The sequence below is a fragment of the Hemitrygon akajei genome, chromosome 10 (assembly GCF_048418815.1).
Source record: "Hemitrygon akajei chromosome 10, sHemAka1.3, whole genome shotgun sequence".
Taxonomy (NCBI): Eukaryota; Metazoa; Chordata; class Chondrichthyes; order Myliobatiformes; family Dasyatidae; genus Hemitrygon; species Hemitrygon akajei.
In genome coordinates, this window is record NC_133133.1 from 19,170,916 (window position 1) to 19,190,412 (window position 19,497).

The 19,497-nt window shown below is 45.0% G+C and overlaps 1 protein-coding gene across 5 annotated transcripts in view; it reads right to left on the reverse strand.

The window, feature by feature from the left end:
- LOC140734198 (septin-6) overlaps nucleotides 1–19,497 on the reverse strand; it is a 75,383-nt gene that overhangs the window by 41,465 nt on the left and 14,421 nt on the right. For 3 of the 5 annotated variants that reach the window (XM_073057853.1, XM_073057857.1, XM_073057852.1), the window contains exon 2: nucleotides 12,957–13,071. The exons of 1 other annotated variant lie outside the window; for it this stretch is intronic. In XM_073057853.1, coding sequence (XP_072913954.1) covers nucleotides 12,957–13,071 — 115 coding nt within the window. The remainder of the gene's footprint in view (nucleotides 1–12,956; nucleotides 13,072–19,497) is intronic. One more of the 5 variants, XM_073057855.1, reaches the window with a different exon arrangement.

Sequence of the window (19,497 nt, forward strand, 5' to 3'; positions counted from 1 at the left end):
CTACATGGAGTGCTGTTGCAGCAAGAAGCCCCACCGTACAGGTTACGCTCTCTCCTTGTTGCTGCTATCAGGAAGCTACAGGAGCCTCCGGACCCATACCATATGGTTCAGGAACAATTATTGCCCCTCAACCATCAGGCTCTTGAACCAGAGTGGATAACTTCACTCCCCCCCATCACCAAGATGTTCCTACAATCTAAGGACTCATCATCTCATGTTCTTAATATTTACTGCTTATTCTCTTTTGTGTTTGTACAGTTTGTCTTTTGCACGTTGGTTTGTCCATTCTGTTGGGTGTGGTCTTTCACTGATTCTATTGTGGCTCCAGGATTTACTGTGAATACCCACCAGAAAGTGAATCTCAGATGACCTACGTACTTCAGTAAATTTACTTTGAACTTTTCAGTACAGGTACTATCTCAAGAGTTGATGTTTGATTCTAATGGAGTTCACACAGTCTCCCTGTAACTACGTGAATTCTGTCCCACATTGCATTCTCCCTGAGACTATGACAGCTGCCCCACATCACAAATTGAAGAGTTAATTGGTCACTAAGTTCCCCTTGGTGTGTAGGTGGGCAGCAGAATCTGGGCCAAGTTGACAAGAACAAAAATGGGATTTACATAGGATTAGTGTAAATGGGGCAATGTAGACAGAGGGGGCAAAGGGCCTGGTCATGCATCCCCATACCTTACCCCTCAGCTCTAATACGTACAGACTCTCCTCAGGTGTTAAAATACATTATGCATCCATGCCTTCAATTTGTTAGATTGCACATCACAATTTCTTAAATTGTCCATTGTTCAGCCTGAGCTGAACAGAAACACTAACCCTCAGATTTTCTGTTGTGCTGTCACAACTGAGTCTGAGTGTAAAAGTTCAGGTGCGAATCAGAGCAGACTGCAGGCCGAAGAATACAGGCTGTTCTCGGGGCTGGAGGACTGTGTACGTGCAAGAGGGAGGGAGAAACAGAGCTAGTTTTTGCTGTTCACGAGGAAATCTGCAGATGCTGGAAATTCAAGCAACACACACAAAATGCTGGTGGAATGCTGCTGGTAGTCCTGACGAAGGGTCTCGGCCCGAAACGTCGACAGCACTTCTCCCTATAGATGCTGCCTGGCCTGCTGCGTTCCACCAGCATTTTGTGTGTGTTGCTAGTTTTTGCTGTTGATGGTTTGCATGTGTGTTGTCCTGCCGAGCATTGTGGGCATGCCATTTTGGGCACTGGACTGGGTAACGACACTTGCGGGCTACCTCCCGCACACCCTTGGGTGCGTTGGTTGCTGACGCAATCAACACATTTCACTGTACATTTCAATATACGTGTGATAAGTAAACTAGAATCTTGAAGCACAGGATATTAGATGGTTCCCTGGTATACAGACTATCCCCCTCTTGCCCTCCCACCAGTGCCATAATGCACAGGTTACATGCAAACTAGGAAATGGAAATAGAAGTGTCAAGGGATAAAAAAGTTCCTTACAAAGATGTTCAAGATCATTAGACACACACACACACAAGGTGGATGGTAACAGTCTTTTCTTCTGGGTAGAAGAGTCCAAAACTAGAGGGACAGATTTGTGGTGAGGGGGGAAATAATTCAAAAGATAGTTTTCCCCCTGCACAGAGGGTGGTGAGTATATGAGCAAGGAAGTGGTTAAGGTAGGTACAATAGTATCATTTACACAGCACTTGGACAGGTACAGGGAAGGGCTAAGCACAGGAAATCAGAACTTGCTACGTGGTCAGCAGAGACTGGTTTGGGCCAAAAGGCCTGTATCCGTCCTCCACTGGTCTATCACTAGGTGCTCTTTTTTAAAAAGATACATTTTACTGAAATCGATCATTGTTCCGCCTGTACACACTCGGTAATGTCATGACTTCAAATATTAGACTATGTAATGTTATTTAGAGACCAGAGGCTTTGCGTGCTCTGCCCACTCCAAATGTCAATCCATACAATGTAAAAGTATCAGACTGTGATGCTCCATTTTGTCCAATTTTCCACCGTAAACTCCTTCATGCCGCTAATGGTCTATTGCTGCAACAGCCCAGTAGTCTACACCTTTAAAATGGCCGAGCTACGAAAACTGGGAAATTGTGGAAGAATTCAGGTTCCAAAATCCAAGCAGGAGCATTATTAAATCCAAGCAAACAGATGAAGTTTTGAGAGGGTCAATCCAAAAATCATAATGACAACATTTTATGCAACTCAAAAAACAGTATCAAGTTTCACCATCAGATCCATTTTATGCAATATTGAATGTATTTAATTGCCAGCCACATAGCCAAAATCATGCTGGGGTAGTTAAAAATATGGAGATTCTGCACCAGTATCAAAATATTGATTTCAGACTTGCAGAATTCGCGACGTGCACAGATCCAGATTTTGATCCGTCAACTCTGTCTATGTTGTTCCTTATCGCGTCTTGTGGCACATCGGGCAGTGACCTTGCCAATTCTTTAGCACTTTGGCCTGTTTCTTTACCCACGAGGCCGAGTTGCCAGCTCAACACTCGACCCAGTACAGACGAAAAGCGTGCAAGGAGCCGGCCGGATTTGAACCTGGACTGTTCGCCTCGCAGCTACTACGTCACCGGCCAGCTGACTCCGACTTTGCAGCAGAATTTTACTGAGGGGATAAAACACTGGGCTTTACAGAACAAAAGGTATTGTCTGGCTAATTGTTACCAGTGATCCAGGTCCTCTTAAAACAGGAGTTCCCAACATTTAAGTCATGGACCCCTACCATTAACCGAGGGATCCATGGAGCCCAGGTTGAGAATGTCTCTCTCAAAACAAAATCCAAAAGGCCTTTTACTCCCTTCCTAAACGGGAACATTACTAAGTGTTTAAAAACATGGTAAAAGGACACATTAGTGTAACTGTTAGCACGATGCTTTACAGTGCCAACTGTAAAACCAGGGTTCAATTCCCGCACAGCCTGTCAGGAGTTTGTTTGTATGTGATGCCCCTGACCGTGTGGGGGTTCCGCCAACATTCCAAAGATGTACCGTTTAGGGTTCACAAGCTGTGGACATGACACATGGTGTCGGCAGCATGGTGGCATGTGCAGGCTTGCCCAGCACAGCCATCGCTGATATGATTTGACACAAAATTTTACTGCATGCTTCAATGTGACAGATAAAGCTGATCTCTCTAAAGCAGGGGTTCCCGAGCTTTATGCCATGGACCCCCTGCCGTTAACAGAGGGGTCCCTGGACCCCCAGGCTGGGCCCCCTGCTTGCTGAGGAGGAAGCCCAGTTCCAGTCCAGCTCACAGGACGCAAACTGCGCTGCCGAGATGGGTGCAGGTGAAGCAGCGGTGGGGACCTGCCCACCGGGTGCTGCGGAGCCGATACCAGTGAGACGCCCAAACCAGCCGGTGGGGTGATGCAGAATGACACCCGAAGAACTGGGAAAGAATTGCAGGGATTTAACAAAAGCTGGAAAAAGAGAGGCGGGGGAGAACAGTTCAGTTGCTAGGAGGTTGGAGAAGTTCGGGAGTCTCTTACGTCAAGGGCAGAAAGAGATTGGGTGGAGGACAGAGCTCCATCTATGGGTTGGCTGTCATTAGGAGATATCAGAGGCGATGCAAGGAGAGACAGGATTAATATGGCAGAATCCACAGCATCACCATGGTGATGTCAGTAGAAGGAACTAAATGGTCCGAGTGAATGATAACACTGAGAGGATGCTAATAAATTAATTTCATGCAAAGTTTATAAAGACATTCAAGAAAAAAACCAGCAAGCTAACATGTTTTTACGCGCAGAGAGGCCCCAGTTGTGTTTGCAGCAGAATCACAATTTACCATCAATGTCAAATAAATAACACAATTTCTTTTATTCCTCTCGATAGAGGCTACCTAACTTGTTTAATTCCTCCAGAATTTTGAGTCTCTTGTTCAAGGTTTCCTGCATCTTGTGATTAGCAATTTCTTTAAGTGCTCTCCTGAATGAGTGAATCGTTTGGGGTTGATTTCCTGTCACACTGAACCACATCACAAATCCTCAGGATTAAAATTTCAACCGGTTACCAAAGCATAGAAACCCCCTTATTTAACAAGTTCTGCTTCCCAGATTCTTGCCCCTTTTATAATTAAGCACACACAGAAGTGGAACTGGATACTGGCTTAGATGCTTCCTGATTTGAAAGGCTCACTGACACAGGGTTCACGGACTTTTCACAGTGACACAATTAGAAGCTTCACCAAGCAGAAGCGTGTGAACAAAAAACCGAAACTACATGCCCACCACCCTTAAAATTCAAGAACTATAGACTGTTCCATTCCAAATGTGGATTGCCCAAAATACTCCGAATTCAAAAGACGTATGGGAAACCTTTTACACTTGGGACTTCCCAAAAAAAAAATACCCAATAGACAATGAAATTCCAGCATCTGATAATATACTTCTCTCAGCTCCCCAGTTCTGGCAGTGACCAGCAAATGTACAAACTGTAGATTTCAGTGCATTGACTGCTTGGCACTCAGTTCTTTACACCTCCAGGGTATCTCTGTTCAAAATGTTATTAGCTTGATTTTGCTGTCGAATGTCTTACGAGCTTCCAGTATATTTGATTTGAGATTCAGGTTTATCTCATGTACTGTACACTGAAACATACAAAATGCTGGTACAACCCAGCAGGCCCTCAGCATCCACAGAAAGGAATAAACAGTTGATGTTTCAGACCGACTGTTCATCAGGACTGGAGAGGGAGGGGACAAAACCAGAATAATGGGGGGGGGGGGGGGGGGAGTACAAGCTAGAAGGTGATGGGTGGGGGGTGAAGCAAGAAACTGGGAGGTGTGATTGGTGGAAGAGGTAAAGAGCTGGAGAAGAAGGAATCTGGTAGGAGAGGAGGGTGGCTCATGGGAGAAAGGAAGAAAGATCCGCACGGGTAGGTGACAGACAGGTGAGAAGAGACAAGAGAACCAGAATGGGGACCGGAACAACAGAAGGGGGAAAGGAGAGAAATCAGTGTCCATGCCATCAGGTTGGAGGCTGCCCAGAGTATGTAGTGTTGCCCCTCCAACCTGGGGGTGGCCTCATCATGGCAGTAGAGATGGTCATGGAACAACACGCTGGAATAGGGAATTGAAATGGCTGACCACGAGAAAATCCTGCTTAATGCGGATGGAGTGAAGGTGCTCACGGAAGTGGTTCCCAGGTTTGCAGCGGGTCTCACTGATGTAGAGGACATTGCATCGAGAGCATCAGATACAGTAGACAACCCAAGCAGACTTACAGTGAAGTGTCGCCTCACCGCCAAGTGCTTAAAATGACAGCAAGGCCGTTAAGAGCTGATGTCAGGAAGAAACATTCTCCCATGCCACAAAGGAGCAGAATTTCCTTCAATTTCACCAGGCCGGCTGGTGGCGTAGTGGCATCAGCGCCGGACTTCGGCTCCCAAGTTCGAATCCAGCCGGCTCCAAAAACCTGGAGAGAGATGGGCTCCGCCAGGTTTCAGGTGCCCAAGACACGGCGTATAATGAGCTATCACCAAAAAGATCGGTGACAGCGACATGACGATTCCACCAGGAGACACACACACACACACACGGTCTGTTTCTCCCCACAGTAACGGGCACTTCCGGACCAACGAGCTCACACCGCCCAATTACACTCATGTGACCTGCATGTCTTTGGAATGTGGGAGGAAACTGGAGCTCTCAGAAAATTCATGGGGAGAACATACAAACTCCTTACAGACAGCAGCAGCAGAATTGAACCTGGGTTGCTAACACTAACTGCTACACTACCATGTCACCCCAATTCCAAGACAATTTGGAAAGCTTGGTTAACTACATTAGAGCAACACACAAAGGTGGAATATGGAGGGGAATAAACAGCCGACATTTTGGGCCGAGTCTTCATCAGCACTGTTGAAGGAGTCTCATTGAAGAGTTGGCTGCATTCTCCCCTCCATAGATTCTGCTTGACCCGAGTTCCTCCAGCACTGTGCGTTGCTATGGATTTCCAGCATCTGCAGAATCTCGTCTTCACTGTACCAGACATTCCCTTCGACCATGTGATGACCTCAACCAAAACAGCCACGGGGGGGGGGGGGGGGGGGAGAAGGGGAGGTCCCACAGTTATTTTGGGTAAACCTTGAATACTCATTTAGAATCTGAAATTTCCCACCTACAGCAGATGCACAAAGTATTAATTATACTAGCAGGTAACTTAATCTGAAGCAAAGGTCACAAGCACATTAAATTCTACATTCCACCTGTTCACCCCAATCGTCAAGTGTTCTCTTTAGATTTTTACTCCACTGCTCACTTCACGCATCAGTTACCATCCATCTGACAAACTTATCAGAAGTTACAAACTCCCACCGCATGGTGAATGTTTCACTGACTGCACTTGGGTGTGCCAAGTGAAAGCTTTCTTTAAAAAATAACAAATCTTTCTTACTTTTATTGATTCCTACCAAACAAAGGGCTCTGAACTGCCGCTCCAAAAGACACAAGAGCAGAATTAGGCTATTCTGCCCAGCAAGTCTCTGCCATCCCATCATGACTGATTTATTATCCCCTCAACCCTGTTCTCCTGCCTTCTCCCCTACTAATCAGGAACCTATCAACCTGCACTTTAAATATACCCAATAACTTGGCAAGGAATTCCACAGATTCACCACCCTCTGGCTAAAGAAATTCCTCATCTCGGTTCTAAAGGGATGTCCCTGTTTTCCAGGGGTTCCCAACATTTCTTATGCCATGGACTGATACCATTAAGCAAAGGGTCTGTGGACCCCAGATTGGGAACCCCTGTTGCATTCCAAGGCCATTTCCTCTGGTCTCGTACTCCCCCACCATAGAAAACAACTACTTCACATCCACTCTAGGCCTTTCAATATTCAGGAGGTTTCAATGAGATTCCACCCCAATTCTTCTGAACTCCAGTGAGTACAGACCCATCGAAAGCTCCTCGTAATTAACTCTTTCATTCATGCATCATTCCCATGAATCTCTTCTGGACCCTCTCTAAAGACAGCACATCCTTTCTTAAATAAGGAGCCCAAAACTGCTCAGACTACACCAAGTGTGGTCTGAACAGTGCACCCTGTGAGTGCCTATGCTGCTTTTTATCCTGCCTAGACCAGGTCGGGAGCTCTTCAGAAGTTCAAACAGAAGGCACTGCTAATGGCTTGGAATTCCACGTCAAGGACCTCTAGACTTCCATCCAGCAAGTTATTGAAAACTGATGACCAGGACAGCAGCAAATCAATGATCAAAGTTCTCAGGAAACTAAAATAAACTTAGTTACTCCAGTTCTGAAACAATCAGATTTTCAAGGTACCACCCCCCCCCCCCCCCATTAGTCTTCAAAGTATACAGGACGTCCCTTTAGAACAGAGACTAGGAATTTATTTAGCAAGGAGGCAAATCTGTGGAATTCATAGCCACAGATGGTTGTGGAGGTAAAGTCATTTGGGTGTATTTAAAGTGGAGGTTGACAGGTTCTAGATTAGTCAGGGTGTCAAAGGTTATGGAGGGAAGGCAGGAGGAGAATGAGATTGAGAAGGATAATAAATTAGCCATGATGGAATGGCAGAGCAGATTCAATGGACAAAATGACCCAGGTCTGTTACTATGTCTAATGGTCTGATATTGAATATGGCGAGTACTGAATGAGGGCAAAATTACATTTCCCTTGAAAGATCATTACAGATTGGCTGAACTGGAGGTACTTCAGGGAAGCAAGCAGTTAGGCAAACCCATGCAAAATAACCTTCATGTTCCATTTTCCTGCTTGCATTGCAAAACTATTAAATATACATGAAGCCCAGAGCCAAACTGTTCTACATGATCCCATCACAATCATGTCCAATACAAAGAGTGGTGCCAATTTTAACTGTGCAATAAGGTTATATATTGCCTACAAGGTTGAACAAACTTGGATTGCTTTCTCTAATGCTGAGGCCGGGGGGGGGGGGGGGGGGGTAAATAGAAGCTTATAGAGGTTATAGATAGGACAAGACCCCAAACACCCCCTCTGCTCTCTGAGCACATGCGCTATCAAGGCTCAAAGACAGCTTCTATCCCACTATTATCAGACTCTTGAACAGACCTCTTGTACATAAAGCTGGACTCTTGGCCTCACATAATCTTGCACGGCATTGTTCACCTGCTCTGCACTTAGTAGCTTTTACATTTTATTCACCATGGTCATTGTTTTCCCTCGTTCGACCACAATGCACCGTGTAATGATTTGATCTGTATGAACAGTTTGCAACAGTAGCTTGGTACACGTGACAATGATAAAGTACCAATATAGTCAATTATTTTCAAAAGGTGGAAAGTCAAATATTAGAGGGCGTGAAGTGAGGAAAATGAAATGTGAGGGGGGCAAAATTCAAGCACGAGTGGTGGGTGCCTGACTGGAGAGTGCTGCCAAGGTTGGTGGTGAAAGCACCCAGAGGCATTTTGACAGACACATGGACACCAGAATCAGGTTTAATATCACTGGCACGTGTCACAAAATTTGTTATGCGGCAGCAGTACATCGCAACACTCAAACTATAAATTACTGTAAATATATACACAAAATTTAAATATAAAAAATGAGGAAGTGCTCACATATTCAACGTCCATTCAGAAATCTGATGGCAGAGGGAAAGAAGCTGTTTCTGAGTCACTGAATGTGAGTCTTCAAGCTTCTGTACCTCTTCCCTGATGGCAGCAATGAGAAGGGGGCATGTCCTGGGTGAAGGGGGCCCTTAATAATGGGTGCTGCCTTTGAAGATATCCTGGATCCTGGCAAGGGGAGGCCAGTGCCCATGGGGGAGCTGCTGAAGAACATGTATGGAATGGAGGCCGATTAGTTTAACTTTGGCCCATGATGTCTGTACTGACCATGATGCTACAGGGCCTGTTCCGGGGGAGGGGGATGGGGGGAGGGTGGGGGGGTACTGGCTTATACATATAGTACAACCATTTTACCCTGTGGGTTACAATAAATAATCTAACAAAAACTAATAGAAATGTGGCGACTTGGAAACAAAACCAATTTTTGACTCACGTCAGTCTCAGTTCAAGATTTTTGTTTCCATTAGAAGCAAAAATTTACCTTGCACTTTTAAAATATTCAGAGTTTTGCAATATATATTAAAGACCATTGGCACACATCCACAATGCCATCTCTGAAGCTATGTACAGTCACATTCATCAGTTCTTGACACAATTTTGCATTCCCAGCAATGGAAACATCCTCAAAATTGGCAGTGAGATTTGTACAATATGGTTTGATTAAGAGTAGTTGAAGTTCAGAACATTTGCCATGAATGACACGATGGAAGCGTAAAAATTTGCATGATGCTATTATAGCTCAGGGCCGATCCAGAGTTTAGAGTTCAATTCCAGTGCCGTTCCACAAGGTGCATGTCCTCCCCACGGAATGTGTCGGTTCTCTGGTTTCCTCCACAGTTCAAAGACGTACCAGGTAGGTTAATTGGTCATTGCAAATTATCCTGTGATGAGGTTAGGGTTATATCCGGGTTGTTGGGGTGGCGTGGCTCAAAGGGCCAGAAGGACCTACTCTGCACTGCATCTCTAAATAAATAAAAATCCTCAAGTCGTAGACAAAGTGGACAACAACCAGGTGGTGTACCACAAAGTAATCCATGAAAGACTTTCAGTCAAGATAAGCATAGGCTAATCATTTGATGTCCTCTGTGTGAGGGCAGCAAGACCACAAGACAGAATTAGGCCATTCAGCCCATCATGTCTGCTGGTTATTTGTCGTTTCAAATGCATTCTCCTGTCTGTCCCCATAACTTTTGTCAAAAATTAAATAAACAACATTAATGTTTCAGGTCGAGGACTCCATGAAAATTGGGAAGCAGAGGAAACTCAAGTTGCAGGGGCCCCCAATCTTTTTTATGCTGTTGACCCCAGGTTGGGAACCCCTACTCTACTGGGATAAAGCCAATGTGATCATGTGGATAAGGTGCAAAGTTCTCTCATCAGTGAGTAAATGGGAGCAGTCAGAGATGAGAGCATAAACGGAAGAATGCTGGAATACAGAAAAGCAGAGCAGGGAGACACTGGGGCAAGCACAACCTCTGTTCTGAGGGAAGTTGGAGGCAGGGGAAGAAACCAGTTGAGTCAATACAAGACAGATTCCTGACAGAGACAGCAGTTGAGACTCCTGAAGTTGTAGCAGGTTGCAATGTGTCCAGATAAAAGACAGACCTCTGTTCAAGTTTGTACTGGGTCTCAATTGGTCAGTGTGGGTTGGGATGGAGAACTGGAAACATGTGCCCACCCCCATGGACTGAACCCAAGTACTCTGTGAAGTATAAACACAAGAGATTCTGCCGACGCTGGAAATCTTGAGCAACAAACACAAAATGCTGGAAGAACTCAGCAGGTCATGCAAATGGAGGGGAATGCATGGTCAACAGTTCAGACTGTGACCCTTGAATGAGACAGGAAAGGGGGAGGGTATGAACCTCCTTCCCCTTTGTGGTGAACTAGATATACCTGTCTGACTGCTCCTGTGGCTCCTCCCACAGACCCCCTGCTGACTGCTCCTGTGGCTCCTCCCACAGACCCCTGCTGACTGCTCCTGTGGCTCCTCCCACAGACCCCTGCTGACTGCTCCTGTGGCTCCTCCCACAGACCCCTGCTGACTGCTCCTGTGGCTCCTCCCACAGACCCCTGCTGACTACCCCTGTGGCTCCTCCCACTGACCCCTGTATAAAGGCGACTGTGGCCTGCTGCTCTCCCTCATTTTCCCCAGGATGTAGTGTTGTTCTTCAGTCAATAAAAGCCGATATCTCACTTCCTAAGTCTCGGCGTGAGTTATTGATGGTGCATCACCCTTCTTCCATGGTCCACTGTCCTCTCCCATCAGATTCCTCCTTCTTCAGCCCTTTACCTCTTCCACCTATCACCCGACAGCTTCTTAATTCATCACCCTCTTCCCTCCCCGCTTACCTATCATCTGCCATTTGTACTCCCTTCATCTTCAAAAGTGGCTTTGGGCCCTTCCTTCCAAGTCCCAATGAAATGTCTCCGCCCAATTATGTCAGCTGTTCATTCCCCTCCATGGATGCTGCCGGAACTACTGAATCCCTCCAACATTTTGTGCGTGTGACTCTGCAAAACTGACTGCCCAAATTGCATCAGAGATTATATTGTCAACTCAGAATATAATGCATTAGATTAGAGCTGCAAATTCCGGGCAGTAATTATGTCCACAGCTACGTGCACCAGCAGCTTGCTTCAGGACCATCCAGTCCAAATGCTTGTGTCATCACAATAAAACTGCACTTTGTCCGCTCCAGTCTAGGTTATACACTTAGAACGACACCACACGCAGAACAGCACAATCTCTTCGCTCAAAATGGAATCATGGCACATATCTGTCAAATTGAATCACCTAGTTAGTGGAGGGAAAACAGCTGTAGGCCCGATTTAACTTACAGCTTCACTGAAGAATAAATACAGAAATCCGAAGTGTAATTATTTGCAGAATTTCAAGGATTTTGAAAAGTCATGTAAACCCAAAGGGAAAGGGTACCGCAATTTCAACCAACTAGCAAAGCAAGGGATTAATTAAAGCAGTAGAAAATTAAAACAGTCATAGGCTGGAGCCTGGGTTTCAATGAATGAAACTGGGAGCTGTCATCGTGATGGGCCCCAAAGGTAATTTAGATTTTCATCAGCTGTAAGTGGACCAAGACACACATTTTACTATTTTCAGCCGTATACTCTTGCCCAAGGCCACACCACAAACAAGGCAACGGGAACATGGAACGCCAAACATTAGCTTTACTTGTCACACGTATATTGAAACAATGAAACCCATCGTTTATGTCAACGACCGACATTGCCGGAGCACGTGTGGGAAGCCGATACGTGTTGCCACGCTTCCAACACCACCACAGCACGCCCACAACTCACTAACCCCAACCGTACCCGATTGGAATGGGGGGGGGGGGGGGGAGGGGGGGAGAAAGAGAGAGAGAACCGGAGCAAACCCACATGGTCACAGGGAGAACATTAAGAGAAAAGTTAGCAACATCTATCATTGGTTATTCAAGGAGAGAACACGCAAAGTCATTACGGGCAAAAGCAAAAATTGAACCCCAGTCGGTGATCACTAGCAGTTTAAAGGGTTTCGCAAACCACTATATGCTACCCATTCGCTATTCAGCAGGTACTGCTGCTCAGTTAGTTTATATCTGACTTTGTAAACCCCCCCCCCCACCCCCAACCACAACACAGCAGTACACGCGCAGATACCTGGTACAAATATATCCAAGCAGGAAATGACCTACACCCAATGTCCCCTCTAATTCCATCCCCCCACCCCCCAAAGCAGCTGCACAGATCAACCATTGCTCTAGGCAGGAATTAATTTCTTTCTGAAATAAAATAAAATTTTTTAAAAGCCTGAAAACCGCCTGGCACTATGAATATTTGGAATGAAAACTGAAAAATTACACACTTGATTTTATTAAAGTGTATAATGAAATTCAGTATGTCAGGTAGTCTAAACAACTGACATGTACAGTGGCAAAAATTAAATGTTTTGACTAGATGGCATCGGCGCTCAGCAGGCAAGTGGTTTATTAACAAGCTACAAATTTCCATTCTGTGTTCATTGTTACAATTTGTAAAAGTGTTTAACTTGAAATCTGACAGTGTAAATAGATTGAAACTCCAAAATGTTTCAAAAAGGTTGAGGCACAATTATTACTGAGAAAATTTATGGATTATATCCATTAACACATTAATTACAGGGTAATTGTAGCTGCACAGGAGCATTTCAGTTACTACGCGGCCCCGCACCAGCACAGCCTAGAGGGATCAGGGCCTACACCCAATAACGTGCTGCAACCTTTGACCCTGACAAGCACAGGGCAGATTACGTAGGGTGGCAGGAGTCGGTCAGCTGGTAGGAAATATTCATCTTGGAGCCCTGGCAGTCAATTACTCACCCACACACAAGATGTTGAAGCAGAAACCCTGACATACCGACTTGTTGACTAACTGGTCTGGCATACTGTCAAAGCCAACATGACCAGAGAGTGACAGGTTCCGGGCACCTTCCGTCTGTAAAACAGGAGAAACAAATTAGTGGGGAGACCAGCCCCACCCATCCAAGATCCTATTCTTTTCTCTTCCCATACGCAGAAGATTATTTCCAAATCCTTTACCAATATAGCACTCCAAAAAAATAAAAGCTAAAGCTCATCACAGAACGCAGGTGGCAACAAGAGCCCTATTAACTATGCCAGGCATAACTGCAAATTAATGCTTGATTGGTGGTTATTGGCTACAACTGGACACCACATCAATAAGCCAGCCAATCAGAATGTCCAGTTAACATCACATCACAGTCCTCAGGAATGCAGGTGATCAATATATTATGACATCTCTGCCAATATGCTACAAGGTTTTTTAAATTCACAATTTGACAAGTTATAGCAATGTTTTACATCATATAAACAGCAATATACCCCCCCCAAGACTTGCCATATTTAGCTATACATGGCAACTAGAAAATACAACAATGTGGAATTCCTTAAAAAAAAACAATAAATATAGAAACAGAATTAGGCCATTCGGCCCATCAAGTCTGCTCCACCATTTCATAAAAGCCGATTCACTTCCCTCGCAGCACCGATATCTTGCCTTCTCCCCATATCCTTTCATCCCCTGAATAATCAAGAATCTATCAACACACACAAAATGCTAGAGGAACTCAGCAAGCCAGGCAATAGAAGTAAGAAGTCGACGCTTCGGGCCAAGACCCTTCATCAGGACTGGAGAGGAAAAGATGAGAAGCCGGAGTAAGAAGGTGGGGGGGGAGGGGAGAGAGAAACACTAAGTGATCAGTGAAACCGGGAGGGTGAGGGGTGAAGTAAAGAGCTGGGAAGTTGATTGGTGAAAGAGATACAGGGCTGGAAAAGGGGAATTTGTTACGAGAGGACAGAAGGCCAAGGAAGAAAGGGAAAGGGGAGGAGCACCAGAGGGAGGTAAGGAGATAGGTGAGAGGGAAATGGGGATGTGGAATGGTGAAGGGGTGCATCACTGGAAGTTAGAGAAATCAATGTACATGCCATCAGGTTGGAAGCTACCCAGACTGAATAGATGTTGTTCCTCCAATCTGAGTGTGGTCACATTGTGACAATAGAAGAGGCCATGGATAGACACATCAGAATAGGAATCGGAAGTGGATTTAAAATGAGTGGCCAAGGGCATTCCTTCCTCCACCATCAATGCCGCCGTCGACTGCATCTCTTCCATGTTGCCACATCTGCCCTCACCCCATCCACACTCCACCCAACCAGGGAGAAGGTTCCTCTTGTCCTCTCCTGCCACCCCATCAGCCTCCACATCCAGCACAGAATTCTCTGGAACCTCCACCCTCCAATGGGATCCCACCACCAAGCACATCTTTCCCTCCCCCCATCCATTCGTCCCTCCCCACTGATATCCCTCCTGGCACTTATCCTTGCAAGCAGAACAAGTGCTACACCTGTCCCTACACCACCTCCCTCAGGGCCCCAAGAGGTCCTTCCAGGTGAGGCAACACTTCACCTGTGAGTCTGTTGGGGTCATAAACTGTCTGGTGTGGCCTCCTGTATATTGGTGAGACCCGACATAGACTGGGAGATTTTTGCCAATGACCTGCTCATCATCTACCAGAAAAAGCAGGATCTCCCAGTGGCCACACACTTTAATTCCACTTCCCATTCTGATACTTCTACCCATGGCCTCCTGCACTGTCATGATGAGGCCACACTTAGGTTGGAGGAACACCACCTTATATTCCGTTTGGGTAGCCTCCAACCTGATGGCATGAACATCGTTGTCTCAAACTTCTGGTAATGGTCACCCCCACCCCACTCCTTCAACATTCCCCATCCCCTTTTCCCTCTCTCACATCTCCACATCTGCCCATTGCCTCCCTCTGGGGCTCCTCCCCCACCCCCTTTCTCTTTCTTCCGTAGCCTTCTGTCCTCTTATCAGATTCCCCCTTCTCCAGCCCTGCATCTTTCACCAATCAACTTCCCAGCTCTTTTCTTCACTCCTTCTCTCCCCCCCCCATTTCACCCATCACCTTATGGTTCATCACCCCCTCCCCCAAACACCACCTTCTTACTCTGACTTACCTTTTGTTCTCCAGTCCTGATGAAGGGTCTCAGCCCGAAATGTCAACTGTACTCTTTTCCATAGATGCTGCCTGGCCCGCTGTGTTCCTCCAACATAGTGTGTTGCTTTGGATTTCCAGTACTGCATCTGCAGATTTTCTCTTGTTTAAGAATCTATCAATTTCCACCTTAAATACACCCAATGACTTGGCCTCCACAGCTGCCTGTTGCAATGAATTCCGCAGATTCAGCACTCTCTGGCTAAAGAGATTCCTCATTTAATAAAAATTGAGATAACACAATTCACCACTACACAGAATTAATAATATATTCAATAGCTGGTGACACAATCTGATTATTAATAACGAGCTTCTGCAGATGCTGGAAATCCAGAATAACACATACAAAATGCTGGAGGAACTCAGCAGCTCAGCGTCTACAGCGAGAATAAGGAGCCAAAGGTTTTGGGCCGAGAACCTTCATCAGGATCACCTCAACATTATTAATGTTCTCTGTGGTAATAATCTTCCAGTTAGCAGAGTAGCTTTAAAGAAATGACCTATAGAATGACATATTCCACCCCCCCCCCCCCCCCAGTCTATTTACCAGATTTCCTTGGAATACATTAAACACTTTACAGTTTGACGTTGTAGAGGTTTGAAGCAAGCACTGAGCTGTTGTCATGGTTACAGCAATTACTCAGCTGTTAAGTCTGCTTGCATTCTGAACTGTTTAAAAAAAACCAAGCCTGTGAACATGATCAAATCAGAAAGGAGTTAGAATGGGCTTCAAATTTAATATCTCTGGGGAACGTTGATAAATTTAAACAATTAACCATATAGCAAAAGGGTGCTGCTAGCCACCTCATATTATGGTGCACTGAGGCATTCAAACATCCAACAGCAGCTTCTGACTGAATGAATACATTTACCAGATGCAGCAAAGCACCTTGGTCACTCCAAGCAAACAATATCTGTCTTTGTTCTTCCCTGTGCATTGCCATGAAGTTGCAAGCGCGGCTGCAGAAGGAGGGGAGTTGGTCACGGGGTTAGCAACCAGTCCCACAAAAACCCCAGAGCAGCAGAAATGGCAACAGAAGCTCCAAAGACTCACCCCAGGAGGGGAAAGGTCGCTGCTCAGAAGACACACGGTGAAAGCAGAAGTCATAGGGCTGATCAAGCTTTGACCGTGGCCGAAGGCCTCCGCGAGCTGCAGTCAGAGGGCTCTGCCCCAATAGGGGCAATGGGCTAAGAAAGTATTACCCAAATTTCTTTAGGTCTCATTTTCAATCCACAAGCAAACAACATGCACATTTTGTCCTTGCTTGAAGACTCACTCTTTCAAAGAGTGCTCTTTAAAAGAAAACGTAGACAAAGTTAGCAGTCAACCTTTAACATAAAACTCATCCTTTGCTCAAATACTCTCCCTCCAATCACCCATTCATGCTAGAAGTCATCTTCCCTCTCCTCAATAACCCCTCCCCTCACAACTGAAACTACTCAAGTGTGGTGAACTAGATATACCTGTCTGACTGCTCCTGTGGCTCCTCCCACAGACCCCTGTATAAAGGCGACTGTGAGCTGCTGCTCTCCCTCATTTTCCCCAGGATGTTGTGCTGTTTATTCTTCCAGTCAATAAAAGCCGATATCTCGTTTCCTAAGTCTCAGCGTGAGTTATTGATGGTGCATCATTGAGACAAACTGAATACAGTGAATTTTGGTTAATTCAGTTGATCAGGGCTGCCACTTATTTGGAACAACTCTTAAAGAACAAAAGCTATACTGAGACAATGGCCTGGATTTCCTTTAATTAGGACACTATGCCACTTAATTGGGACAGGAGACCATTGCCAATTTAAAACTAGTGTCAGTTGCATGCACTTGCATGGCTGTTAACACTACACTGTGCTACAGCAAAGAGTTTTTAAAATGTGTCAGTTACCTGAGCTTGTGTTCAAAAAGCAATGACTTTGTCATTGACAGTTGGTCAGAAATAAGCAGCAAGACAATTCAGAACTGCTTTGCTCACTGTGGTTTCAAGCATTCAGGCTTAGAGTTTACAAAAATGATTGAAAACTTCACAACTTCAGTAAGTTAGAAACTATAAAGAATCAAGATATTGACAATCTTAAATGTTATAATGAAAATGAAGGTTTAGAGGATGCAATCGTCAAAAGCATTCAATGAAGTAATTTTGTTCATTTACTGTCAGAAGAACACAGCAAATGAATTCCTCCATTAAAACTAGTAGTTCCTAATAGTTGTCAAGGTACTGCAGTAGTATTGGCAGTTTTCTATTCTGTATTTTACTTAAATACACAACTTGTTAGTTAAATGCTAGTTTGTCTTTTTATCGTTTAACTACTTGCATAAAACATTGGCTAATTAGGACAGCCACTTAAATGGGCTTGAGTGTACTGGTACTGATGTGTCCCAATTAACCAGAATCCACTGTACTTCCTTCTGTACACCCTATGGACAGCAAATAAAGTGCAAAAGAATTAGACCATAGCATTGTTCCTGCCAGTTTGTCTTTTTATCGTTTAAAACTACTTGCATAAAACATTGGCTAATTAGGACAGCCACTTAAATGGGCTTGAGTGTACTGGTACTGATGTGTCCCAATTAACCAGAATCCACTGTACTTCCTTCTGTACACCCTATGGGACAGCAAATAAAGTGCAAAAGAATTAGACCATAGCATTGTTCCTGCCCACCTGTCCAATCCCAGCCACCATTCCCCATTGTTCCTGCCCACCTGTCCAATCCCAGCCACCATTCCCCATTGTTCCTGCCCACCTGTCCAATCCCAGCCACCATTCCCCATTGTTCCTGCCCACCTGTCCAATCCCAGCCACCATTCCCCATTGTTCCTGCCCACCTGTCCAATCCCAGCCACCATTCCCCATTGTTCCTGCCCACCTGTCCAATCCCAGCCACCATTCCCCATCAATGGTACATAATCCATTTATCCAACAGGCTCACTAGATATAGTACTACTGGACATATATGCAGAAAGGTGCCAGAAAAAGGCCAGCAATATCATGAAGGATCCGACCCACCCTCCTCATGGACTGTTTGTCCCACTCCCATCAGCGAAATGGCTATGTAGCAACCACACTGGGTCCACCAGACTCAAAAGGTTACTTTCCCCAAGCAGGGAACACCTCATCAACACCTCCACCCACTATTGCCACCACTACGTTCTCGTTTCCTGTCAGTCACCCGTGTACACGGGTACTTCTGAGCCCAGCATTACTCCATGGACACATGTACATAAGCCATCTGATAGTCAGTGTTTTACTGTTGTGCTCTTTTATCCTATTCTGACTTTTTGTGCTGCACCAGATCTGAAGTAACCATCATTTCATTCTCCTTTACCACTTGTGCACTGGAAATGACAATAAACAACCTTGAATCTTAAGTGCAACTCTACATCAGTGTTTAATGGTTATTTATCTATCTTCACTGCAGAACTCGATGCTTTCGGTTATTGCCAGGGACCTGAGCCAGACCATAACCATCATAATCAACTGCAGAAAATTAAATTTTGAAATATAAAAACAAAACTCCTGCCAAGGTCACACCAAGCCAAATTTAGTTACGAACTTCAATGGACTATTAAAGAGACTTAATTATCTGCTAGAACCAATTACAGGCCAAGGAGCAGTGCATTGTTTAATATAGTGTTAGTTAATATTGTATTAGTGTGCACATCACAAAAACATTTAATTCAGTAAACAAAGTCTTACATTCATAAACCACAACATAAATGTAACCAAAATAGTGAAAATACACAAGACAAAAAGCACCATCTGGTTTACCTAACCTGTGCTGCTCATCCTGTGTTTTAAACATCAGTTCTCACTGCTGCCTGCAAGGAGTTTGCATGGTCTCCCTGTTGTTGTGTGGATGAAGTCACTGGAGAAAAGTACTGATAGATACATAGCAGCTTCTGTATTTGACAAAACAGGTACAGCAGGCATCACGTGGAGACACTTTCAGTGGAAAGGTCTCCTAGCCCAATATGGTGCCGGATATTCTGTGCTAAACAGAGGACAACTCCATATTTACAATGTATGGACAATGCTTTCTTTGAAACTACATACAACCTTCCTATCTCCTGATTCACCTCCCCACCAGAGATGCCCAAATGAATTTTAATCAGTATTGTCTGGACTGGGATTCACAACTTTTTAGGAACCCATTGTTCAGAGCTGCACTCCAAATTAAATGCACAATACAGGTTCAGATGTGAAGACTGGTAACCAAAGTCAAATGCCAAATGTTTATGTCCCAAACCCAAAAATCATTCTAACACTCCCCGTGACTGTGGGGGTTTCCTCCGGGTGCTCCAGTTTCCTCCCACTATCCAAAGATCT